Raw genomic sequence first — 26682 nt, forward strand, 5'->3', positions numbered from 1 at the left:
AGCATGATGAATCAGCTTCAGAGTCCTGTTTGTTTAACCCTCTGTTTCTCAGAATAACCCAAGATACATAAAAGGGAAAATCTCCGTTCATGGCAGATCTGAAGAGAATGTCCTTCATAAGCTAAATTTCAGAGTGTCAGAGCAATGATTACAGCCTCCTACAGCTCAACTCCAGAGCTAGCCACAGAAAACAGCTTTTATTTTAAGGACAGTTAATCCACTGAAACCGCTTTTGTTGAAATCGCACAGAGAATCTTCATGCCACCAAATCCACGCTTCTCAGCCCTCACTTTACTTGATCTGGACACTTTTTGGACACAGTTCATCCCTGCCTCCTTTTAGAAACACTTTGCCTGGCTTCCGCAAAAGCTCTTCCTACCTTACTGGTAGTTCCCTGTGCAGTGTCCTTTACTAGTTAGCTTAGTGCTAGGTGCGGGAGAGCTCAAGGCCCAGCCCTCAGGCCACACCTCTTGTTTTCTGTAATCATTCACCAGGAAATCATATCTAGTCTTTAAATGCCTTCTGTTAGCCGATGATGCCTTAATTTGTGTCTCTCCTTCCTTCCCTAAGCTGCTCTCAAATCTATCTAGCTGCCCATGTGACATTTCTACTGCATGTGTGGTTGAAATCCACACTAAAGTTATAAAAATGAAATTCTTGGCTCCTTTCTTAACCAGAACCTGCTATTTGCTGGTGTGTCTCTTGCCAGTAAATGACACTGCTTTTCCTCCATTGGGCTGGGTTCTAAGACCTTGGAATCCTCCTTTGATAACCTCCATCCATCCGCTAATTCTGGCAGTGCTCTCTTCAGAATGTGTTCTGAATCTGTCCATCTTTGTGGCCACCACCTTAGCTCAGACCGTCATCATCTTTGCTTATGCTACTGCAGTAATTTAGGAACCATTCTCCTTCCCCACCCCCACCCCCATTTTGTGCTGTAGTCGCACAACAGATAATCACTTTAAAACAAGATAGAAATTCTGCGAGGACTTCTTCTCATTCTTAAAACAAAGCCACAGTCCTTCTCCCATGGCCTACGAAGGCTGTATGTATATCTGGCCTCGGCCAAATGCTCCATCTCCTCTACCACCTTATTATGTAATTAGTCTTGTCAAATATAGCAACATTTCTACTTAGGCTGCCTGCTTGAAATACTTTCCTTTACAAGTTTGGATGACTAATTCCCTGTTTGGTCTCTGCCTAAGTTACCTCCTCAGAGAGGCTTTCTCTGACCACTCTACCCGAAATAATGCCCCACCCTCATTACTTTTCTTCTCTTGTTGGTCTTTGTATTTTTCTATTTTTATTTCTGTTCTATTTATACTGCCCTCATACATTTTATATTTATTTGTTTATAATACGTCTCCGTCACTAGCACGTATGTTCCATGAAGGCAGGGATATTTATTTACTCTTGTACCCCCAGCAGCTAGAAATGCTAGCTTGACCTAGAGTGCCTAGCATGTGGTAGGTGCTCACTCAAATATTGTGGAAGGAATGACCGTCCTAAAAATGAGCAAAACAAGTGCACAAGATTTATAAAAAACACCAGTTTCCAGAATTAGAGGAATAAATCTTTAGTTCAAGTAAATGGAGAAAAACTTTTAATGTAGAACTTTATTTTTCAATGAGATTCATGAAAGAAATTGCGTCTTTGAGAATGGAATCTTGTGAAAATCTCAAATCATTGGAAAAGCATGATTACAATTATTTTAAAAGTTTAGTAGAGACCATGAATTGCAGTGCAAATATAATTTGCACTGGTCAGGAGTATCACTTTGAACAAACTAACCTGCCTCAGCTGAGAGAAAAAGGATGAAAAAGGGAAAAGATGGGGAAAAAGAATTTTCTGGACTAAATGTCTTTTTTTTGTAATAGTATGTGATGTATTCCTTTTGGTTGAGAATTTTGGTGAAATCATTTATGACCAATGGAAGTTAACTTCTTTCTTTAAACCTGCCATTTACACGCCATTAAAGAATACTTGATATAAGTCAAACATCAGTCTATTAATGTTACTAAGTACATTCAACCACCATGAGAACCTGGGCATTATTCTTCTTGCTTTCATCTTTAGCTCTCCACACCTTATCAATGATCAAGCCTTGAGAAGCCTTGCATCGTATACTTCGTAAATGTATTTTAAAATCTGTACACTTCTGTCCCCTCTTTGTATCTCCATGGTTTAGTTAATGGAACAGGTGATATTAATAAAACCAACTTTATAGGTTTGTTGTGAGGGTTAAATACCTAACATACAATAAGTGCATTTTAGATGTTTGCTACTTATGATAATATTGTTACTGTACTGTCCTGGCTCATATCACTGTCATTGCTTACCCCGATTTCTGGAGTGACTCCAGATTGGTCTCCAGACTTCCCTCTGCTTACCCTTCTCCCAGTTCCCAGTTCTCTTCACTTCAGTCCGAGTAATCTAAAGGCATGTGTAATTGGATTACTCGTATTTAAAACGGCACAGTGAGCTCCCTTTAATCATTGGGGTAAAGTCTGTAAAATTTTCTGTAACATATCTTAATGATCTCTAACTTCTTCTGTAAATAGACTTCCCCTTTGTACCGGGTTTGTAGGTGAGCAGGACGAATCCTATCAAAACAAAGTGGAGTTGGGCGTGACTCTGCGAAGACAGATGGACAGTGAAGGGCTTTCTGGTTCTTCTAGCATGGCCATAATAATCCTAGTTTGTAAATATTTTAGGCAGATACTAATAACCAGGTGCCCATTCTAGTTAAAAAAATATCTTAAGGCATGCATACATAGATGCACAAGCTTTGTGCAGTACTGCTCTGTATAATCTCCATGGAAACTATTTGCATCATATTTTGATAAGGCAACTTTAATGAGGTGATTTGCTTTGTGGTTTGAATTATGAGCCACTTAAAAGTTAGTGAACATCTAATAAAGATGGTCACTTTAGGTTTAGAATGGTCAGTTTCAAGTTCTTCATTCTAACATTATATATAACATAAATACACCAAGGCTTGTTTGTTACGATCACACCTATAGAGTAAATGTATTAGCAACTGTTTATCTTTCTGTTCTTTGTTGCAGGAGGGTATGGTTCCATTCCATTTTATCCAAACATGATATCAGATTATCCAGGAACAAGTTAAAAAGAAGGGAGACTGGTTCCAGAACACATCTCTGGAAATTACCCTATGGACCCTGACTCTCATGGCAACATTACAATGTAGGTTCTGTATGAGCATCAATAGCCAGTGGTCTTTTTTGAGCCTATCACATAACATGTTCCTGTTCACTGAGTCAGAGGTTGAAAAAAGGTGTTTAAAAAGGCTGTTAGCACTTACTTTATTGTTGAAAATCATAATGTAATCAAAGTGATATTTTAGTCCAGAGACCTAGGAGTACAGAATCTTAACCTGCAGCCTGAGGCTTCTTGAGTGTACAGACGGTCGCTGACTTAATGATGGTTTGACCTACGATTTTTCAGCTTTATGATGGTACGAAGGCAATATGCATTCCGTAGAAACTGTACGTTGAATTTTGATCTTTTCCTGGGCTAGCAATAGATGGTAGGGTATTTGCTCCCAGTTGGCCATGTGATCACAAGGGTAAACAGCGAATATGCTTAACAGTGATTCCGTATCTATCATATAATCATTTTGTTTTTCACTTTCAGTTTAGTTATTCAATAACTTAATGAGCTATTTAACACATTATCAAAACAGACTTTGAATTAGATAATTTTGCCCAATTATAGGCTAATGTAAATGGTCTGAGCACATTTAAGGTAAGCTAGGCTGAGCTACGATGTTGGGTAAGTTAGGTGCATTTACATGCACTTCAATTTATGATGGGTTTATTGGGCTGTAACCCCGTCTTAGGTCTAGAGTATCTGTATATGCAAAGAAGCAGCAAAGCAGGTCAGTTATGACACTTTACTACTTAGGGCTTCAGCCTCAGTCTCCAGGGAGCTTTGCTGGACCATTTGGAGAACTTTACCTAAGCTAGATTGGCCTCAATAGCCTAGAAACAGATAAGGTTACAATGCTTGCTTCTGCTTTGTGCAGCAAAGCCCAAAGCCCAGCCAACATCTCCTGCCTATCACGTGCCTGATTCAAGGTTCATTTCTTTACATCTATTGCTTGTTTAGCCCTCAAAGCTACTCTGTGAGATAGGTATTTAAAGATGAGGAAACTGAATCTTTAAGAGCCTTAGTTACTTCCTCAGGGTCTTACAGGCAGGTGAAGTGAAGAAAAGTCCAGTCTGACTTCTCATCATTTCCTGCACAAGTTTCTTATAGATACGGCCCCAAGAATGTATTACAGGTATGCTAAGACAGTGATCCCTCAGTTCCTGTGGGGTGCATGCTGAGCTGGATGGGGGGGTGCTTAGCTGACTAGAGTTCCTGAGCAGACATGAACAGCCTAATCTTATCTTTACACTAGCGTGCCTTACAAACAGTGTATTCTGTGTGTGCCCTGACATGAGAAAGATCGACACACTGGCCTGCTCCGCTGAAAGTAACAAGTCAGCAAGGGGGAACATTAGGCGCCAGTTCTTATAGCCGTCCTCCTTTCAGCCTCTCAGGTTACGGTAATAACCCCTAGTCAGTGCCAAGTAGGCAAGAAAACTTCAGGATGGTCTGGAAGGGAGAGAGGAAGAAATGGTTGGGGCCCACTTCCCCAAGAACAGGTGAGTAGGTCAAGCCTTACTTACTTCATAGGAGCAAGAGATTGCTAAAAGGATGGCACATACTTAACTTGCTTTTTAGGCCGAAATAAAATGTTCTTAAATCTTGAACATAGCACTTTAGTGGAAGGGGTGGACCTGACCTTTCAGAAAAGGTAACAAAAACTTTGAGCTCCCTCTAGAGGTCAACAGTGATAAAGGAGCATCATAATGGGAAATAACCTAAAGCTAGTCTACCCCTTCAGCAAGAAACTAGCATTTTATAGATGTATTATCCAGGAAAATACTTTCTTACATTGGAGAGTAGTTAGTTGCCTTTGAGAAGAAATTTGGGTTAATCATATTTTAATAGCTTTGTGGGGTGATTCCTAAAATTCAGTGTTTGCTGTGTTATGGTATATTGAACTAATAAAGGAGAAAAGATCATGATAATAGATTGTGTCCAGACAAAATAGCATGCTTTTAATTTACTTTTTTTTTTTTTTTTTTTTTTTTGAGAGAGAGAGGGTACATGTGCAGGGATGGGGGTAGGCACAGAGACAGAGGGAGAGAGAATCTTAAGCAGGTTCCATGTCCAGGGCAGAGCCCAGTGCAAGGCTGGATCTCACAACTGTGAGATCATGACCTGAGCCAAAATCAAGAGTTGGATGCTTAACCAATGGAGCCACGCAGGTACCGGCAAATTAGCATGCTTAGAGCTCTGAGTGTTGAAGCAGATCAGATCAAAATGAGAATTAATTTCTGTGCTATTGTGTGCCAGAACATTTTGACTTTAGCAGAGATAAAGGTGATGAGTATACCCGCTGTGTTCTCATTCCTACCTCTCCAACATCTGAAAAGAAAAGAACAGTGAATACCAGATTAATATTCTGAGGTTCAAGTTGCCAGGCATATGTTAAAACTTCTCAGAAAGCTAACATACAATTTAAGTTTTAGAACCTCAGTTGATCAAATGAGAAATCTGTTTCAGCACAGATATCTTCCTCCGGATCAGATACTTCATGGATAAGAATTAGTTATGGTGCTGACCTTTACTGTGTTTACACCTTTTGTTCCCAGTATTGTTTATTCTTCTCTTCAGAACTCACCGAGAAAGTTCAGTTCTTAAACTTTAGTATGTAACTATAGAATGAAGAAGTTAGAAGTCATGTTTAATTTGTGGTAATATTCAGAATATATGAAAGTTACATTTTTTTAAAGTTCCTGAAGTGCTTAAAAAAAAAAAACCCAGAAGGATGGGAACATCCCACAAAGGGACCCAGGAGCCAACCTGAAAGCTCTCAATGGCCAAATCTGGAATAATTTGAACAATACAGTAAACTTCATAGTATGATTATAACCCAAAATATGAAATAAATAAATAATGAGTTCATACTGATAACTGAATAAAGAAGTGGGAGAGAAAAGACAAATTTCCCCTAGAGAAGAATTCTGAATATGTAGATATTCCTCCTCAAGGCAGTAGTGCTTAATATCTCCATCCCTTAAATGTAGGCTGTGCTTAATGACTTCCTACCAGAGTACCTTACTGGGGGACGGGTACTTTATAGTGGAGAAACCTGGCAAACAGCATCATGGCCAGATAATCTAGGTTATCATCAATAAGTCATATTGATAAGATGTACCTTCGCATGATGTAGTAAGAATGACCTTTCGTCTCTGTGGTCTTCCTGCCAATAAGGCATAATGGCAGTGTGGCCAGGAGAAAAACAATATCAAATTTAGGGACATGCTGTAAAGCACCTGGCCATTACTCTTCAAAACTGTCAAGGTCACCACCGAAGAGAAAGTGTCACAGACCGGAGGAAGCTAGAGACAAGATGACTAAATACAATATGGAATCCTACATGGGATCCTGGAACTGAAAAAAAGGTACTAGGGAAAGATGACTGAAATCTGAATAAAGTGCGGAGTTCAGTTAATATTCCAGTGTTGGTTCTTCATTTGTGACAGGTAAACCATAGCAATGTAAGGTGAAGGTGTATGGGAACTCTCCGTACCGTCTTTGCAACTCTTAATGTAAATCTAAAATTAGACTAAAATTAATTTATGGAAAATAAAGATTCAGCTCAGTTAATTCTTATGCTGTGTAGCTTTTGTTCAGTGATGTTTGAAAACTCCCCAGGTGTTTTGAAAAATGGAGAACTTCTCTGCTATGTGTATATGTATCATCACTTGCAGTTAAGTAGTTTGTGACTTTTATGTATAAAAGTGAGAAAGACCCTATCTCATAGAAGTGTAGTGAGTAGTTTCCAACGATGTGAGCATATCCAGCACCATAGTTTCCTGCTGTAGCAGTGGTGGGAGTTGAGCAGAGCAGAATCATGCTTCATTGCTTCAGTCCCATTCTGTTTTCACATTGATTGGCTTATAACTTACAGAAAGTAACTTTCATTAAGTCACTATTGTTGTGAATTCCAGGTTACAAAGAAATAAATCTGAGATCCATTTTGTCAGAGTGAGGTCCCTGACAGAGATCCATGGTCATGGGTGGAGTTAACGCAGTTTTTGCAGACGTGTTGTCTTACAGGTCTTTAATTTTCCATATTTGAAGTTTTCTGATAAAAGCACGTTATTTTTCTCAGCCATCATTCTGTTTTCTTCCTCCCTAAATGTATTAAGTGTATGAATACGTGTTATATATGCTCTGTGAAAGATAAATTCTCTGAAGAGAGAAATCATCTTTCAGTGTTTCTTGGCAAATGAAATTTCATTGCAAATTTTGAAGTTCACAATTGACTTAACTTATGGTTGAAATTTTTTTTTTAAGTTTATTTATTTATTTTGAGTGAATGAGTGAGTGAGAGGAGGTGCAGGGGAAGAGCAGAGAGAGACAACCCCAAGCAGGCTCCGGGCTGTCAGTGCAGAGCCTGATGTGGGGCTCACTCTCACAAACCTTGAGATCATAACCTGAGCCAAAAATCAAGAGTTGGACACTTAACTGACTGAGCCACTCGGGTGCCCCACTCGAGGTCGAATTATTAATAGCAGAGCTGAGACTACATCTCCAGGTGTCTTCTTGTTCTTACCTAGTAGTTAATGAAGGGCCAAGGGAAAGTGTGAAAAGGGAGGAGGATTTAAAGAAAAATTAGAGCAAAATGTGAAAAGATATTGGCAAAATAAGAACATCTGATGTTTCCTTCTATTCTTATTCTTCTATTCTTTAACGGTCTAGACATCAGTGAGCATCTTTATACTTTTTTTTTTTTTAATTTTTGGATTATTGGGGCGCCTGGGTGGCTCAAGTCAGTTCAGTGTCCGACTTCAGCTCAGGTCATGATCTCACATCACAGTCCATGAGTTTGAGCCCTGTGTTGGGCTCTGTGCTGACAGCTCAGAGCCTGGAACTTGCTTTGGATTCTGTGTCTCCCTCTCTCTCTGCCCCTCCCCAGCTTGCTCTCTCTTCCTCTCTCTCTCTCTCTCTCTCTCTCAGAAGTAAATAGACATTTAAAAAATTTAAAGTAAAATAAAATTTTTGGATTATTTTAGTAGGATGATTTCTGGAACTGACATGAAGTTCCAAGAGAATGAATGCTTTGTGGCTGTTGGTATAAATTATGAAATAGTTTTCCAAAATAACAAGATATACTTTTCTACAGTGCAGGTAGAGCAATTTATATTTTTCCTCTAGTTTAAGAGATAGAAAATGGTGTGTTATTTAAAAATTAATTTGAGGGTCACCTGGGTGTCTCAGTTGGTTAAGCATCAGACTTTGGCTCAAGTCATGATCTAGTGGTTCGTGGGTTCGAGCCCCGCATCGGGCTCGACAGCTCAGAGCCTGGAGCCTGCTTCAGGTTCTGTCTCCCCATCTCTCTCTGCCCCTCCCCTGCCCATATTCATTCATATTCATATTTTCTCTCCCTCTCTCTCAAAAATAAATAAAAAAATTAATTTGAGTGGATATTTTATTATATTTTACCAGTATTGCTCTTCTGTGAATTGTCTTCCCCATGTTGTATGAGCGAGCTGTTTTTGGAAATACAGGTATTTTTCTTAGCCACTTGTCTTTAGTTATTGTGTAAAAGTCACAGTTTTCTTTCATTATCTATCTATCTATCTATCTATCTATCTATCTATCTATCTATCTATGCTTCTTCTGATGTATTTATACCCCTCCAGAGATCTAATATACATTTTCCCCCCTGATGGAGTACATACAGAAGGGGTAAAGGATTGGGGAGAGGAAAGGTGATATTTATCAGGCATTGTCATCTTTTTTTTTTTTAATCTTAGTCATTCAAATAGTGTGTAGTGATAACTCATGACTTACAGATTCATCTGTTGTCAGGGTTTTCATGTTACTCTTACGGTAATGGTTATAGGCATGTTAACCTGGTCTCCCTCCCTGTCTTGAGCTTTGGAAACAAATTCCATAATGCTCTGATTGTTTCATTTATGTTGTGTACAAATCGGATCAAACATGCTTTATATCTTTTTTTTTAATCTCCATGATGTAATGTAAGCAGCATTCTTTCTCAGTACAAATAGATTTTATTTTTTTGTGCTGAGAATGTAAGGTACACATAGACAAACTTTGGAAGGATGTATACTAAAATCATAGTCTATCAGTAATGGGGTTAAGAGTGATGATTGTCTTTTTTTTACAGAGCAGTTTGTGTGATTAAAAGAGTTAAATCCCATTGCAGATCTTACACAAATCATAGTATACATAAATACATCTATACCTGTTTTACAGTTTGCACATGTTTGTTGAAAGACTGTTTAGTTATTATCTACGGTTATCTCTTAGTGATGGGATTTCAGGTTTTTTATTCTTTAAGTTGGTTAAAATGATCACTATATTATTTTTTTAACAAAAACAAAAACCAAATATTTTTATACTTAGGTTCCTGTAAATCTTTTTAAGTATTTTTATTGCAATACTGGTTTTTATCTTTTGCCTTAGAGTTGTAAGATTATCAAGTGGTTAGTTAGAATCGGTGGTTCTTAATCTTTAGCTAATTTTATTGTGGTTAGAGAATGTGGTCTTTAAATTTGAAATTAGAATTCTTTAAGGGACTGTCTGTGGCTCAGTGTATGAGTTTTTTAATTGCATAGCTCTTTGGAAGATACATGTTCTTCTGTATTGGTATAAAGTTCTCTGTATGTGTGTATCAGTTTGATCTTTCAAGTGTGTATACTTTCTCCTCCCCTCCCCCTTCTTCCCTTCTCCCTTTTTTGATCTGTCAGGCATGGAGAGGGATGTCAGTCTTCTGTAGTTACAATTTTTGTCAATTCCTTTATTTCTAAAATCCTAAAATATATATAGTAAAAATATGTGGAAAGATTCATGGCTGTTAACGTCTTTAGCTTACTTTTTATCATTATATACATACTATAACTGTCATACTGAATTTCTTTTTACTTAATTTAACCAGTGGTTGGAAGCATTAGTGGCATTTACTAGGCATGGGCCAAGTGTGCTAGCTCTTTGGCAGTTTGCGGGACAATCTTGAACAAGAAAAAATCGTCCCATGGTCTGCATGACTTAGAATATTCTGCCAAATGTTTTTGGTGCTGGAAAAAACTTACTAACATTTTCTAAGCCTAAAATCTGTTTTATTTATCATATATTATTTTGCATGGGTTTAATGTATATACTGATGTTTGCTATGTAAATCAAGGGAACATTGTACTTTGAAATACTAGAATTTTACAAAGAATTCTTCATGATTTTCCAGTCACATCACCAGTGCAAGGCCGTTGATGTTTTTTGAGTTACCACTATTGTATACCTGTATAAGTCTGCATTTATAACTGATCTATTGTGATTATTCTACATAGAGTGTCATCATGCTCACATTTACATATTGGTGGGGGGCTTTTTTATTTTGTTTTTCAGTATTTTCCACCTTTTTTTTTCTGGGACTGCAGTGATCCATATGGTAGAACACTTGATATTATCTTACAAGTCAGGTCTTTGTTCTTTTTTCCTGCTTTGCTCTTGCTTTTTTTTTTCTTCCCCCCTGTAATAGCCCTTTGAGTTCTTGATCTTTCCTACTGCAGTATCTAGTTGGTTAATGCCACCCAGTGTATCTTTCATTTCAGGTAGTGTATTTTTCATTTCTAGATGTTCCTTGTCTTTTCTCTTACATTTCTCAACGTGTTTATAATTCACTCTGTGTTCTGGAGCATATTTACAATAGTTGTTTTAAGGTTCTTGTCTGATAGGACCTTAATTCCATCATCATTTTTGTCATTTCGGGTCCTTCTGGTCATGGGTCACATATTGCTGCTGCTTTACATAACTGGTGATTTTGGATTAGATGCCAAACGTTGTGAATTTACATTGTTGAGTATTGGGTTTTGTTCTAGCACATAGTTAAGTTGCCTGAGATACATTTGATTCTTTCAAAGTCTGTTTTTAGCTTTGTTAGGACAAATTCAGTCTTTTGTGTTGATGTAGTTCCACTTACTAAGGTGATGCTCTTCTGAAGACTTTACTTGGTGCTTCATTAATTATGAGGTTTCTCTACTCCAGCTGGTAGGGATCCCCTAATAGTTCTGAGCCCTCAAAAGCTTTCTAGTGGTTCTTTTTTAGGCCTTGTGGAGTGTCACCACAAATGCTCAGATTCAATTAAAGAACCCAAGTGTCCTCTCTCTTTCTGTGCTCTGCTTCAAATTCCCCCTGATTTCTGTTTTCCATAACCCCCAGTTTCTGTCTCCACAACTAAGTGAGATTGCTGCTCTGTCTGTCTGACTGCCCTGTCCAGAAAGTAAAGGGCGTTAAATATGACTCACTTCTTTCTCTTGGCTAAGGGTTCACAGTCCGACAACATTTTTGTTCCGTTTTCTAGTCCTTCCCAGCAAGAGGATGCATCCAGATTGTCTTAGTCTCTCCCTCATGGCCAGAAGCAGAAACTAACCCCTAACCCTCATTCTCACCCTCACCCACATGTCAGAGCTAATAATTATTTGCTCACCTAATATATAGTAATTTTTGTTAATTACTACTATTGATATATACCATCTGTTAGTTTTCTGGCTGTACCCTGTTTTGTTTATTATACCACTTAGGAAATAGGGAAGACAGGTAACAAGAAATGTTGTGCCTGGTGAAATAGAAACAGACCAGTAATACTACTGTTGTCACTCGTACTGCCACCAACCACCACTCTGCCCCCAGAAGAAAGCAGTGATTTCAGCTTCTGAGAATGAAACCTGGCTGCCAGTGGTTTACAAAGAAAGGAAAGGGTTGGAAGAAATGAGAATTCCATTTTATAGAATACATTTTAATCCTTGATTTTATAAGATTTAACGAGTCAAAAACATTGTGTATATTAAGTTTTCTTACTAAAAATTTGTGCCTTTTAAGTGCTGTTGCCTGGAATTCGATCTATGCCTAAAATTGCTCTGTGTTGACTTCGGGCATAGTGGGGCAATTGACTGATGTTCTTATAAAAAGATTAACATGGACAGTTTTTTCATTGTGAAATAACATTTTATTGGCCATAGGAAATAATCTTTTTTTTTTTTTTTCTTCCTTAAAAGAGGAAGTTTTTGTTCTTTGATTTTTGTTGTTTGTTGCTTTACACTGTTCAGCTAAGCAGTGGCTTGGTTGGCTGTTTCTCAGATTTTCTCTTAGTTCATTGGCTTGTAGCAAGATGAAAAATAACAGACACCAATGTATTAAGAATATCTATAAATGGGGGCACCTGGGTGGCTCAGTCTGTTGAGTGACTGACTTCGGCTCAGGTCATGATCTCATGGTTTGTGAGTTCGAGCCCCGCTTTGAAAGGCTCTGTGCTGACAGCTCGGAGCCTGGAGCCTGCTTTGGATTCTGTGTCTCCCTCTCTCTCTGCCCCTCCCCCACTCATGCTCTGTCTCTGAAATAAATAAACATTAAAAAAAATTTTTTTAAAGAATATCTATAAATTGAGGGGTGCCTGGGTGCCTCAGGTGATACAGCGTCTGACCTCGGCTCAGGTCATGATCTCACAGTTCATGAGTTCAAGCCCCGCATTGGGCTCTGTGCTCACAGTTCAGAGCCTGGAGCCTGCTTCAGATTCTGTGTCTCCCCCTGTCTTGGCCCCTCCCTCACTTGTACTCTGTCTCTCTCAAAAATAAACAAACGCTAAAAAATAATAATAATAAAGTGTGTATAAATAGAGAAAGTTGTATGCCTTTTACCCAATATTTTCCTTCCTCAGTGATTTACCTCATTGATTTAAAGTGGGTTGACTTCTATGGTATATAGTATCTTTGGTTCTTGGCCCTTTTTTTTTTTTTTTTGATAGGCTGGTTGTTAGTTTTGTTTCTAGGATTCCTCGGCCTGTCTCAAGTGTGCCTGTTAAAATTCTGTACCCTTGCTGTGAAGCTGCTTCAGTATTAAGCATTTATGACATCACTTTACTTTGGGGTTCTAGTTGTAAAATAGCCATTCCTGGGATAAGTGACCATTGTAAGAACAGATGTCGTCTTATTCCTGTTACAGTTTGCACTAAAACACTAGTCTGTTTCTCTTCTTCCCTCCCCTTCTCTTTTCCTCCTCCCTTCTCTCTCTTACATGCACACAGACACACTTCTCTTTTCTTCCCCACCCTGTCACATATTCAGTGACTGCATTATAACCAGCTATAACCAGTACTATCTTTAGTACCTTGGGGTGTTATAATAAAGCCTTCTGTTTTATTACTTGATTCTTGTTCTGTCTTTTGAGGATAACATAGATACAGAATCCTATCACCACCATTCCTATCCCACATCTCTTCAGTACTATTATAATGACCTCCCTGTTGACTTAATCATCTCTAGATTTTTCTCCTGTCCAGGTCACTTTAGAAAGACAAGATTTCTCCCCCATTGGAAATTAAGCACAAGTCCCTCTTGCTTTCCAGTGCTCAGCAGGAAGGCTAGTCAGGCTAATTATACTGATCATTGACTTATCCCTTATTAAGTTACAGCCCTAACAGCTCATCTAACTAACAAGAGTTGTAATTTCTTTAATTTAGGTGAACGCAACAATTTGGGAAAAAGATGAAGTAATTTATTTATTTATTTAAAAAAAATTTTTTTTTTCAACGTTTATTTATTTTTGGGACAGAGAGAGACAGAGCATGAACGGGGGAGGGGCAGAGAGAGAGGGAGACACAGAATCGGAAACAGGCTCCAGGCTCTGAGCCATCAGCCCAGAGCCTGACGCGGGGCTCGAACTCACGGACCGCGAGATTGTGACCTGGCTGAAGTCGGACGCTTAACCGACTGCGCCACCCAGGCGCCCCAAAAGATGAAGTAATTTAAATACTGAGCCAACTCTGCCTGTTATTCCATTGTGTGAACAGGAAAGTGAATCTGGTGTTGGTGTTAGGTGTGAGCATTTCACCAAGTTGAGAGTTCAAAGAGAAGTATTTTTGGTGCAGCATGACTTTGTATGCAAATTAACTAGTTCATCTGGTGCATTAGCCAAAGAAACCATAAGCTAGCAATGCACTGGGGGCAGTTGGCTGAGCTGGACTGACAACAGAAAGAATTTGCGTGTCCAAAGTGATGCTTGTCTGAGTGGTTTGAATTTAAAGGTAATTTTTATGATGTATGGTTTTTAACCTTATTCCCTGATTTTAAAAAGAACCTGACCTTCAGGTAAGAAGTGACTCCATATATTGTGTCTGGTATTGTTAGCTTCTATTTATTTTCTCTCTCAAAGTGTACCCTAATGTACTTTAAGTGCAGGGCTCTTGTATGATTTTAAACCTTCACTACAGAATACAGAGCACCCAATGAATGGCTTTTATGTGTGATTTCTTATTTGGTTCATTGCTTGTGCAACAGTATGTTGTTTAATATTTACATATTAAATATTTAATAATTACATTGTAGCTTTTCCAGCTTTGTTTTATTGCTGATACTTAGTTTTGTGCCGTTGTGATTGGGAAATGTACTTGGTATGATTCAAGGGTTCTTAAATTTGTCATATTCGTTAGGTCTCTTTTTTATGTGATTTAACTGGGGGATTCTCCTGTGTGTACTTGAAGAAAACGTGTATTCTGTTTTTCTTGGATGGAATGTTTTATATATATACACACACATATACACACATATATATGTGTATATATTTATATATATGTACATATTTATGTATGAATATATGTATTAGAAAAATATATAAATATATTTTAAAGTATATATTTATATATTTTAGAACCCTGTATTCTTAAGTATGCTTCAAGTAAAAAATGTTGAAAAAGAAAAAAAATAACTGAGGGTACTCACTTAAAGCATGTCAGAGGGGAGGTGGGTGGGGGAATGGATGAAATAGGTGAAGGGGATTAAGAGTACACTTAATCTTGATGAGCAAAATAGAATGGCTTTTTAAATAATTATGTTTGTCTTTATAGATTAGTCTGATATATTCAGTTTCACACTTTTATGTTACATATACGAACACTAAATTTATTTTTTCCTCCTGATACCGCTGACCACGGTGGGCTTCTGAGATAAGGTGGTTTTTTTTGTTTTTTGTTTTTAATTTTTTTTAACATTTATTTATTATTGAGAGACAAGAGAGACACAGAGCGTGAGCATGGGAGGGGTAGGGAGAGGGAGAGACAGAATCTGAAGTAGGCTCCAGGCTCTGAGCCGTCAGCACAGACCCCAACGTGGGGCTCGAACTCACAAACTGCGAGATCATGACCTGAGCTGAAGTCGGTCGCCCAACCAACTGAGCCACCCAGGCACCCCTGGGATAAGGTTTTTAATCTGGAAGTGGGGTGTTGTCCACACCTTCTGAAATTACATGCACATTTTTGTGTGCACTTAAGCATGCAGTTTTTTGGCACGACACGTGTAACTTTCGGTAGGCTCTCAGAGTATTCCAAAAAGGTAAAGTGCCTTGGACCTAGACAATGAAGGAAGCAAAGAAAGTTTTCCAAAATCAAGCTGTTCTTGGAAAAATCACTAAAAAGAAAACTACAAAATGGAGTGTTGGACAGGTTATTAGTAAAGATACGTTGGTCAGTAATTTTTAAAATTGAAGGTGTATAGTGTTCTTTATTATAGCAAATCAACATTCTTAAATTGTCACAGTGAGCTACTATATAGGTCAGAAAATGGCCTTTCTCTTGTAAAAAAAAAAAAAGTTTATTTAAATTGCATATGATGAAATCTTTCCTAATTTGGCATAATGCTTTATAGTGAAGAACTTGTTAGTAACAGTGGTGAATTTTTCCAGTGTAGTTGCTTTATCTTAATACCTAATTCTGTAACTTAGATTTTTTTCCCTTAGAAAAATGACTCTGGTGTCAATAAGCAAGTGAAATACCCTATAATTTTATTTGAATTTACTGTGAAATTAGCACTGACTTCGGGTGTAACAGGACTGCTTCTAGTAGCCTGTGTGGTGGTTGAGAGCCACAAGAAGAGCTGTGCATATTGACGGTGCATAGCACAAAGTGTTCCTGATATGTGTGTGTTCTGTTTGCAGACTTTTGTTTGAGAGGCCATAATTTGAATTTATTGATTTATGACTGTTAAAATTTCATCTAAAGTTACTTTTACATTTAAAAATTTCCCCCATTTTAGTTATATCTGCTTTAGTTTCCGAGGCCACCTTTGGGTTCGCATAAAGAAGCTTATCAAAAGTATATAAGAAGGAAAATTATCAAGATAATTATTATAATGTTTAATGGTCCTATTATAAAATGTTTCACAAATTGTTGATTACACTCAAGATTTTAGTGAAATACCAGTAAACCACTAGTATTTAAGTATAATTTGTATTCCTGTTACAGTAGATTCATACTGATTTATTCTAGAGAGAATGTGTTTTTGGAGAACTAAAATATTCATGAAAGAACCTTAGATTTACTTATTTCTGATGGTAGGTTCATCTGTAGGCCTGGAATGTGTTAGGGAAAACATGCTAAGTTCTGTGTAAGTTGGGAAAGAAAAACTAAAATCATCTCTTCTTTGTTTTTGTTTCAATTATACAGCAGATATAATTTCTACAGTAGAATTTAATCATTCTGGAGAATTACTAGCAACAGGAGATAAAGGTGGTAGAGTCGTCATCTTTCAGCAGGAGCAGGAGGTAAGTGTTTAAAGTTTAATATATCTAAATTTCAGTTTGCTTTGGGGGCTAGAACTTGTATTGCACTGGAGTACTTCATCAGAGGATTTTGACTTTTTTTTTTTTTTCCCTTAATGTTTATCAAGCAGAATATCCCAATGGATAGATGGCTCTGCTTCTCTTAGCTTTGTGTGTGTGTGTGTGTGTGTGTGTGTGTGTGTGTGTGTGTGTGTGTGTGTGGTTTTGACTATAAAAACACAGCGCTTTGTTAGATTTGGTTAGAGAAAGGAGTGGGAAGTGGTGTTAATTCAAGATTTTAACTGGTTTTGAAGCCTTGGCCCTCATTTTTTTTCTCTTAAAACCCCATAAAGCAAAATTGCTTTGATCTCTTCTCAATGCTTAGTTTGCTTTGTGTAATTGGGGGTGGGAGGCTAGTTTAAAGAAAAAGCTGTTGAGTTATTTTGACATCAGTTCATACTAATACTGTTACTGTGGTTTAAATAAAACTGTTTTAAATGACAATTGCATGTATACCCATGTAATGTAATTTATAAGCTCAGTAGTACCCCTTTTCAAGCAGAGTTGATTTGAAAATTGTTTTCCTTTTCTCTTTGAAGAAAGGAATTTCTCATTGCAGACTCTTGAGATTAAAGTGGGTTTTGTTTTGTTTCGGGTACAGCTTAGGCACACTTCTAAATCCGATTGACAAGATTTCTCACTAAAATTTTATGTTAAAATTTGTCACACTAGATTTTCCTTTACTTTCTCTGTCCATTCATAGATCAAAGTTAGACATTATTTAAAATCATCTGTTTTGAAACATCCTGTCCCTGTTTATATATCCAAAAAGAGTTAAAAGTAATATGCATAAATTGCAGGGTTTTACAAATAGATGTCTAAATCATAACAGAGAGTTAGGTTTTAAAGGATTGTGAAGTTCCTTAAATAAGCAAAGAATCTAGTAATAATACTACTACTTTGCACTTCTATAGCGCCTTTGACCTGAGGATCTCAAAGTGCTTTACAAACACTAATGAATTAATCCTCACAACACCCCAGTGAGGTAGGTAATTTAATTTTAAAAGAAATGATTAATAGTGTCTGATTAGAAGATGCACAAACACTAAATATGTCTCCTTTTATTTATTTATTTATTTTTGGTTGGAAGACAATATGAAAAGACTCCAGCTTTTCTTGACAAAGACTGTTCTTATGGGAAGGGGGGAAGCAAAATCAGTTTTCTGTTCCTATTTTCAAGCAACTAAAATCTTGACCATAGGAATCTTGAAATACTTAGAGTTGAAATGGAACCTTAGATCATTACAGTTTCCCTTTCTATTTACAAATGAGAAAGTTAGGATATTAACAGACCACTTGATTAGTGTGACAGAACTAACAGCTAGGACTCAAAACTTCTGACGCGTCATCTTTTAATATTCTTCGGTGCCTTTCACGTTAGATAACCAAAATATGAATGGTAATTTTGTTATTCAGAAGTTAGAGCTGGCATTCTCTGCCCTTGAGTGGTTTTTTTTGTTTGTTTGGTTTTGGTTTTTTACTGGATGTTAATGACTGTCTACAACTTAGCTTTTGTTTTAAAGAAAGGTGTTTGGAGCTTTCGATAAATCTAGTAGGGGTTTGATATACGATAAATTGGAATAAAAGATCTAACACAGAGTTACTGCAACTGCTCGAACGTTTTACTTGTATTGGCAAACAAGGCCCCAGATTTGAGGAATAGGTTTCCTTTGATTCTTTTCTGAAATTCCATTGAAGATTCTAAAGTGCTAATATTTAAGATACATACCCTTATAACAAGGAATGAGCAAAATGACTTTTTGAGAAGGATCATTGGTACCAAAAAAGGACTTTCTTTTTCACATGTATCTGACCTTCTTAACTGCATTTAAGAATTCAAGATAGATGCATTATCTAGAACCTCAGGTTAGTAGTGTATCTTGAGAATTACTTAGTACAAGTATCAGTATGTTTTAAGCGATGGATTAAATAATGATGAGGTAATAATTTACTTCTTCCTTCAAAACTTTATCTTGTTAATATTAATTTGGTGCCTGTTACCTAATTTATTTTCCACATTTTTAAGCCCTGTCTTATATGGAGCGTGTAGTATAGGGCTGTCTTTAGGACACTCACTGCCTACGTCACTGATAATGTCTGTGCCTTACGTCTAGAGGCACCTTTATATCAGCACCTAATATATTTAGATTAGATTTTTATGAATCCACATCTGTTACATCTGTAAAATAGTGTTCTAGTTTGGAAAGTGGGAGAGAACTTAAAGATGATCTTTTTCTAGTTTTTAGATAATCCCAGAAAAGGTTTCTATCAAAAGGTTGTATTGCTTAGTTTAATAGCAGAGCTCTAGAATTAGAACTTAGATCTCTGAATTTCAGTCCAGCTTCTTCTAACAGTTACAGCTATTAAACATACATTCCAGGGAGCACTGGTGCCTGTCCAGTGAGCCTTTCTTAGTGTCTGATAATGATGCCAGCTCAGTGTACAAAACAGTGGCATTTGCATTCTCGTGGCTTTATCTTCTCACTGGGTGGCTGGCGGGGTTCCTTTCTAAACTTCACTTGACTGGCATGGCAGACTGACACCTTTAACTCACTGTTCTGTCTCACTTCTTTTACCCTTCAAGTGTGGCAGATCCCCTTCCTGTCATCCTGTCGGGTACCTCTTGCTGCCTGTCCATCTGTTCCACAGTCAAAGAAACTGGGTAGTCATTTAGAGGGCTGTCATTCAGTTCGAGTATATTTCACCCCGGTGATGCTAAAACATTTTTTGCTGTCATTTAATACTATTTTTATAACTAATACGTTCCTATAGTTTTCTGTTTGACAGAATCTCTGTGATAGAAGTAGGTCGCGTAGGGAAATTAAGGCCCAGGGGTAAGGTGATTTCCGTGAGGCATTCCACTTGTCCTGTGGTCAGTAAGTGTTGATACCCAGTCCAATGTTTGTGGCATGTCCTAAAATAGGTGAACAATCTTACTGTTTTCATAACTTTTATGTAATAGCTTTTGACAACAAAGTAGATGGCGGGATATATTCTTGTTGATAATGAAAATATTAATAGTTTTTCTTGGGAGATTCCAAGTAACTGTTAGACTAGGTGGTGTTGGTGTTCTGTATTTTGTAAAGGATCTTTCATTTTATGGGTATTCAAATTAGGTGGGCGGCAGTTGTTGGAATTGCTGATTTTTCTTTTGACTTTGGATTGCTCAGACCTTCACTTTTCTCTGAGGCTTTCTGATTGATATAGGTTAAAGTGTGTGTAGGGGGGAGATTTTTTTTTAAGGGACAATTAAGGAGAAAGGTGAGAAGGGAGATGTTCCTTTTTTACATTTCTTCCTAGATTATCATATAGAGCCTTTGTTTTCTGTGTTCTAGGAGTGCTAGTAACTTTCTAGGCTTTTTCTCATTTTTTGGTTGTTCTTAACGTGGCATTCCCAAAACTCCTTAAGATATAGAAGAAATCTTAAAATCATGTTTATCACAAAAGATGGGTAGGGGGTTAGGGCATCTGGGTGATTCAATTGTTAAGCTTGATGTTGGCTCAAGGACATGATCTCACAGTTGTGAGATCAAGCCCCCTGTGTCAGGCTCCATGCCGAGCATGGATGGAGCCTGCTCTTTTTTTTTTTTTTTTTTTTCCAACGTTTATTTTTGGGACAGAAAGAGACGGGGGAGGGGCAGAGAGAGAGGGAGACACAGAACCGGAAACAGGCTCCAGGCTCCGAGCCGTCAGCCCAGAGCCCGACGCGGGGCTCGAACTCACGGACCGCGAGATCGTGACCTGGCTGAAGTCGGACGCTTAACCCACTGCGCCACCCAGGCGCCCCTGGAGCCTGCTCTTTAAATTCTCTCCCTCTCCCCGTCCCCTTTTTGTGTGCATGCACTCTCAACTCTCCCTCTCTCTCCCTTTCCAATAAAAAAAAAAAAAAATGGGTAGGGGTTTAATATGTATTTTCTTTGTAAATTATTTGGAAAGACTAGAATGGAGCTCAAAATCACCAAGATGTTGTTAAGGGCGCCCAAGTGGCTCAGTCAGTGGAGCATCCAACTCCTGAATTCGGCTCAGGTCATGAGGTTCAGCAGGTTGAGCCCCACGTGGGGCTCTGTGCTGACAGTATAGAACCTGCTTGGGATTGTCTCTCTCTCTCTGCCCCTCCCCCACTTGCTCTTTCTCTCTCTCAAAATAAATAAACTTAAAAAAAACAACAACAAGATTTGTTTTTAACAGATTCGGTATCATCCATACAAAGGGGTTGTTGATTTACTTTGATGTTTAAGTGAAGAGAGAACCCACTTTTCTAGGGTGATGTGGAAGCATTCGCTTTACATAGTATTTACTGAGCAGCAATCAGAACAGCAAATTTAGCAGTGTTGGTGAGAAACGGTCGAAGGAACCAAGTCTATATAGCCAGGAGAAGAGACTGTGTAGTCTTGATATTTAGGGATTTATGTGGGAAGAATTGATCAGTTTCTTTTGTATATGGAAATAAACACACAAGATCTGGATGCCCATCTGTCAGGAATATTATAGAAAGAATACATGAGAAGTTCAAGAAAATCCAGTGTGGTTTATGCTAAATCAAAGTATCTATAAAATAAGGTTTCTTCTCTTAGCTACCGGGCTTAACTGTCTTCATTTTTCATTCACTCTTTGATCTAAGTTTTGTGTTTTTCAAAGAATAAAACGTTAGAATCGCCTGGGAACATGCATTTCAAATGCAGATTACTGGACTGTGTCTCAAACCCACTAAATCAGAATGTCTGGAGGCCCGAGATCCCACTTTTACTTTTTTTAAAAGTCCTTTGGGGACCTCATTTGATAGAAAATGTCGAATTGAAATTCTCTGCATTCCAGTACCAGGATAAGGATAAAAGCTCCATAATACAGCTTCAAGTTTATATCTAAAAATACATTTAAACAGATAGATCTTAAATGTATTTAAGATACATTAAATGTAAATACCTTTGAGATAGATCACATGATACATACAGAGAAATGCACAGAATCACAAGTGTACAGTTCTATAAATTTTCACAAAACAAACACACTTGTGTAATTCTTCCCTGGATCAAGAAATGGGATATTACTGGCACTTTAGAAGCCTTCTTTGTCCTTCCTGTTACTACTACCCTCCTCTACCAGAGATAACTGTGAAATTTGTTTTGCCCATATTGAGCTTTATTTGTATATGGTGCATTCACAGAAACTAAGTGCTAAAATGTATAAGCTTTTGCAGGGGTTCTCAACCTTTGGTGTCATGGATTTCGTCAGTAGCCTGGTCAGTTCTGTGGACTTCTCAGAATGTTTTAATTGTATATAATAACATCGGATTAGGAAGGAAACTATATTGAAAAATACGTTTCAAAGTGTTTTTAAAAACACTTATTACTGAGTAATAAATGTTTTTTGTGGGGTGCCTGGGTGGCTCAATCAATTGTCTGACTTCGGCTCAAGTCATGATCTCACGGTTTGTGAGTTCGAGCCCCGCGTCGGGCTCTGTGCTGACGGCTCAGAGCCTGGAGCCTGCTTCGGATTCTGTGTCTCCCTCTCTCTCTGCCCCTCCCCCACTCATGCTCTGTCTCTCAAAAATAAATAAACATAAAAATATTTTAAAAATTGAAAAAGTAAATAAAATTAAAAACAAAAGTTTTTGTGGGTAACAACTGGGGTGTGATTTAAGAGCATGTCATGTCTGTAGTGACAAAGTGATGGATGCTGCTAATATGGTGTTTTATCACCTATATCCATAAATGAAAGAAATGCTGAATTTCAGCTAGACATTAGTAGGAAAAAATATTTAAATTTCCACCACATCCAGGTTCACAAAATTCCTGGGTTTCATCCATGGATAGGTAGTATATGGGCCCCAAATTTACAGCCCCTGGTAAAGCAGTCTCTTTTTACCAATAAAAAGACTGGGGTCCCAGACAATAGGTTTAATCATCCAAAGTCATACACTTTAATAAAGAGATGAACCCTTACTTCTAGAATCCACGTGTCTTGTTTCTCTGCCACAGTCGCAAAATCTTATTTAATCTTCACAGCAAAATAATGAAGATGTGTGCACACCTCCTGTATTTCAATTTATTACCAATTTATGGATGAATTGAGATTAGAGAAGATAACTTTTCTACGATCACATAGCTAGTGAAGTCGGTAATAGTTAATTTCTGTATACATTGGAATGAATATCCACAACGCTGCATATTGTTTAACATATGAAAAAAAATCTGACTTCTCTAAGTAATGAGCCTAAGTGATACAAGTCACACAGGAAAATCAGTTTCATTACTTTATCGTAATGGGGAAAATACTTGATCTTGACTTTTTAATAGTAGCCATTAACGAATGATGTCTTCTCTGTGGTAGGCTTAAGGAGGGAAAAGTTAGAAAGAGTTTGGATTGAGAGTTTAAATACCTCATTTCTGTTTGTTCATGAATTCATCCAGCCACCTCTCTTGTTCAGCTGTCTATTGTCCACATTTCTATCCAACCAGCTGTCAGACACATGTCACCTACCTACTAATCTTTTGAGGTTCCAGCTCAAAGAATTCAAAATTCAAAAGAATTATATTTTCCAGAAGTGAAGTATCAGTTTAAAGTACCATTTCTGATTGCTAAGCGTTATCAGTATGAATGTCACTAAACAACTGTTAAAGTAGGATTCCTCTAAATGTTATTTTTCGTAACACTGGATGAGATCTTGAAAGGATGTTTTTGACATATTAAAGTAATTTTTTCACTTTACCTGTTGCCCAGAAATTTGAATTGTCCATATTTCTTATATTGTCCCCCCAGAATCCAAACAACAAAAAACAGATCCAAATCTGTGAAACTAATAATACCCAGGAATTTTAGAATTTACTTTTTCTTCTCTCTGCCATCTTCTCAACCTCACACATACAACACTTCTTAATTGTATTTTTCTCACAAGTAATTTCTCCCTCTTAATTAAAAACATCATATTCACTGTAGATAATTTAGGAGACATGGACAGGGGGCAAGAAAGTACCTATAACTCCACCAAACAAAACCCAACACTTTTGGTGTGTATTAAAGATTTGTCTTTCTAAAATGAGATTATATTTAGGGTGGTATGTTATTTTTCCTCACATACTTCACATATGTAAAGACCTTTCATGTTGTTAAAGATTCTAAATCCTCATCTTTAATGATTACATGATACTCCGTTACAGACATGTATTGAAGTTTATTTAATGTAATCTCTATTGCTAGAGATTACCTAGATTGTTTATTTCTTGCTTTCTGATCTTTTTTTTTCTTTTTCTGTTATGAATAACACTATAAAAACATTCTTGTAGTTGAAACTTTGAAGCACCTATTACTTCTTTAGAACCTTCTAGAAGTTAAGTAGCTGGATCTAAGGTTGTGAGCATTTTTAAGTTATATTGGCCAATTCTCTTCCAGTAAACTTTACAAATTTATACTTGAACCAAAAATTTCTAAATACAGAGAAGAAATAAAATCGACAAATTGGTGATTAAAAAAGGTATTTTTACCGGATTTTAGTTTTACCTAAACTTTTGATACTTCCAGTAATTAAAATTGTTTCTTCTATGTCCTGTTTTTCTGATGGTGTATTTAATAAATTGATTTGTTATAGGCCATGTATTGTGAGGAGAGTAAGTTCTTTCAGGAGGCTGTGTTTCTCAGTTTTGTAGATTGGCTGCCTTTAAATTTCGTTTACTTTTTCTGTTTGTGTTTGCTGATTTCCTGCCTCTAAATTATTTAGACATTTACCCATATTTCATATTTTCCCATTTCAATTCAATATCTGATTGAAATTTATTACTCTGCTTTATGTAATTTAGAGATCTTCCCCTCCTCTACCTTCCCTCCCCACCCCCAAACTGACAGGCAGGTTATTCCAACATACATACTGATAATCTTTTTACAATGACTATTTTAAATGCATCTGTATCAGACAGAACATTATTTTATAGAGTTATATCTAGTCTTTACTGTATTTTACTTTTTCAGTACCTTAAGTGTGTTGAACTAATCTTTTTTATTTTTTCCATATTGTAATTGAATTGTATATACAGGTTTCAGAATTTATTGAAGTTGGTTTCTTTCTCAAATAACTCCTTTTGCTCTTTTCAAAATAAATAACTTGGTCAGAATACAGGGTGTTGCAGGTTTCCTAATTTGAGAAACTAACATTCGGCTTTTTGGATTGCAGGCCATTGTATGTTTAGCCATATCATGTTGTGTCTAAATAATGTGGATCGATTGGACGTTAAAGATGTGGGGTCCATCTGCTGTTGGTTAAGCAGTCCAACTCTTGATTTCGGCTGAGGTTATGATCTCACGGTTTGTGAGATTGAGCTGAGCCTCGTGTCATCACAGAGCCTACTTGGGATTCATTTTCTCTCTCTCTCTCTCTCAAAATAAACAAACATTCAGAATCATTTCATCTCATGAATAAAGACTAATCTGTGTGTTAATCTTGTTTAGAGAGGAAACCAACTCCATAAGAGTCTAAGTTGTCTAAAGTGTGTGTTGCTTAGTATAGTATATAATAGGCATTCAGCGAAGGGTCACAACTTACTATTTAATAAGAGCTGAAAAATCTTGAAATATTCCACCACCATCATTGTGATCAGAAAATGATAGAAATTTCTTTTGTTGTTGTTTTCTGTTTACATCGATTGTGTTTTATCTTGCTTTATTCTAGAAAGTTCCATATATTTGCATTGATAGTGGTTTGTTAATCAGATATCTACCATTTCTGTCATTTCACAAGACTCAAACTTTTTTTTTCTTTTAGTTTTTTTAATGTTTACTTTTTTAAGAGAGAGGGAGAACACAAGAGTCAGCATGAACAGGGGAGGGGCAGAGAGAGAGAGGAAGAGACAGAATCAGAAACAGGCTCTAGGCTCTGAGCTGTCAGCACAGAGCCCCACGTAGGGCTTAAACCTGCAAACGGTGAGATCGTGACCTGAGCCAAAGTCTGACTCTTAACCGACGAGTCACCCAGCCACCCTACAAGAGTCAAACTCTTTTAAACCACTTTGAAATAAAAAGCAAATGTTTGCTTGTTGCAAATATATTACAAGATTAAAGAATCATTAATAAACACTAACTAAATTTTATTAGTGTTCTATTTAGCAGCTTAAAAAATATCCATTGTCACTTATATGAGATTACAGTAAAATACATTTTTAATTTTTTCTAAAATGTGTTATGTTTTGTTCAGTGAGCAAAGTAAATCTTACATTTTCATAAAGTTTCTTTTAAAAGAAGGAAGTTATTAGTAAAAGCACAGTGCAGTTATTTATATTTAGAATTAGCTGTTACAGAATGTCAAATGATGTTCTTTCAGAGATTGTTTTTAATTCTTGATTATTCTTAATAGGTTTATCATGAAAAGTATGAAAACTGTATCATTTTCACAAAGAAAAAGATAAAAATCCAAAATCATCCCATCTCAGGGGCACCTGGGTGGCTCAGTCTGATAAGCATCCGACTCTTGATTTCAGCTCAGGTCATGATCTCATGGTTTGTGAGATGGAACTGAGCCCCTTGTCAACACAAAGACTACTTGGGAGCGCCCCCCCCCCCCAATAAGCAAACATTCAGAATCATCTCATCTCATGAATAAAGACCAGTCTGTGTCTGTGTGCATTCTGGGTGTTTTTGTTTTGCAGAATTAGAATCATGTTGCACATGCGACTCCATAAGTTTTTGTATCTGTTGATGTTGATCAGGTTAATTTCAGTCAAGGAGGTGAAGAAACTGGGCAATAATTGAGTGGAAAGGAGGGCATGTGTAGTGTGGAAGAACGTGTCCAGTCTGCTTTTATAACTTAAGTGACAAAAGTTAAATGAACATGGAGCTTGTGGGAGCTGTAGAAGACGAGTAGCAGGAAGCATTGTGCTTGATATAAGTTAATATGGTTGAGACACACTGATCTGCTGTTGAATGCAATTGGCTCTATAGTATTTC

General features: G+C 37.2%; 1 protein-coding gene across 2 annotated transcripts in view; it reads left to right on the forward strand.

Moving 5' to 3' along the window:
* Positions 1–26682, forward strand: part of PPP2R2A (protein phosphatase 2 regulatory subunit Balpha) — an 86677-nt gene that overhangs the window by 33701 nt on the left and 26294 nt on the right. Inside the window, exons 2-3 of one of the 2 annotated variants that reach the window (XM_047092423.1) lie at positions 3069–3207; positions 16598–16695. In XM_047092423.1, coding sequence (XP_046948379.1) covers positions 3192–3207; positions 16598–16695 — 114 coding nt within the window. In that variant the 5' untranslated portion in view covers positions 3069–3191. The remainder of the gene's footprint in view (positions 1–3068; positions 3208–16597; positions 16696–26682) is intronic. The other variant, XM_047092422.1, reaches the window with a different exon arrangement.

This window comes from Lynx rufus, unplaced genomic scaffold, assembly GCF_022079265.1.
Source record: "Lynx rufus isolate CCGP_SWC_20201006 ecotype Redwood Valley unplaced genomic scaffold, mLynRuf1.p SCAF_3, whole genome shotgun sequence".
Taxonomy (NCBI): Eukaryota; Metazoa; Chordata; class Mammalia; order Carnivora; family Felidae; genus Lynx; species Lynx rufus.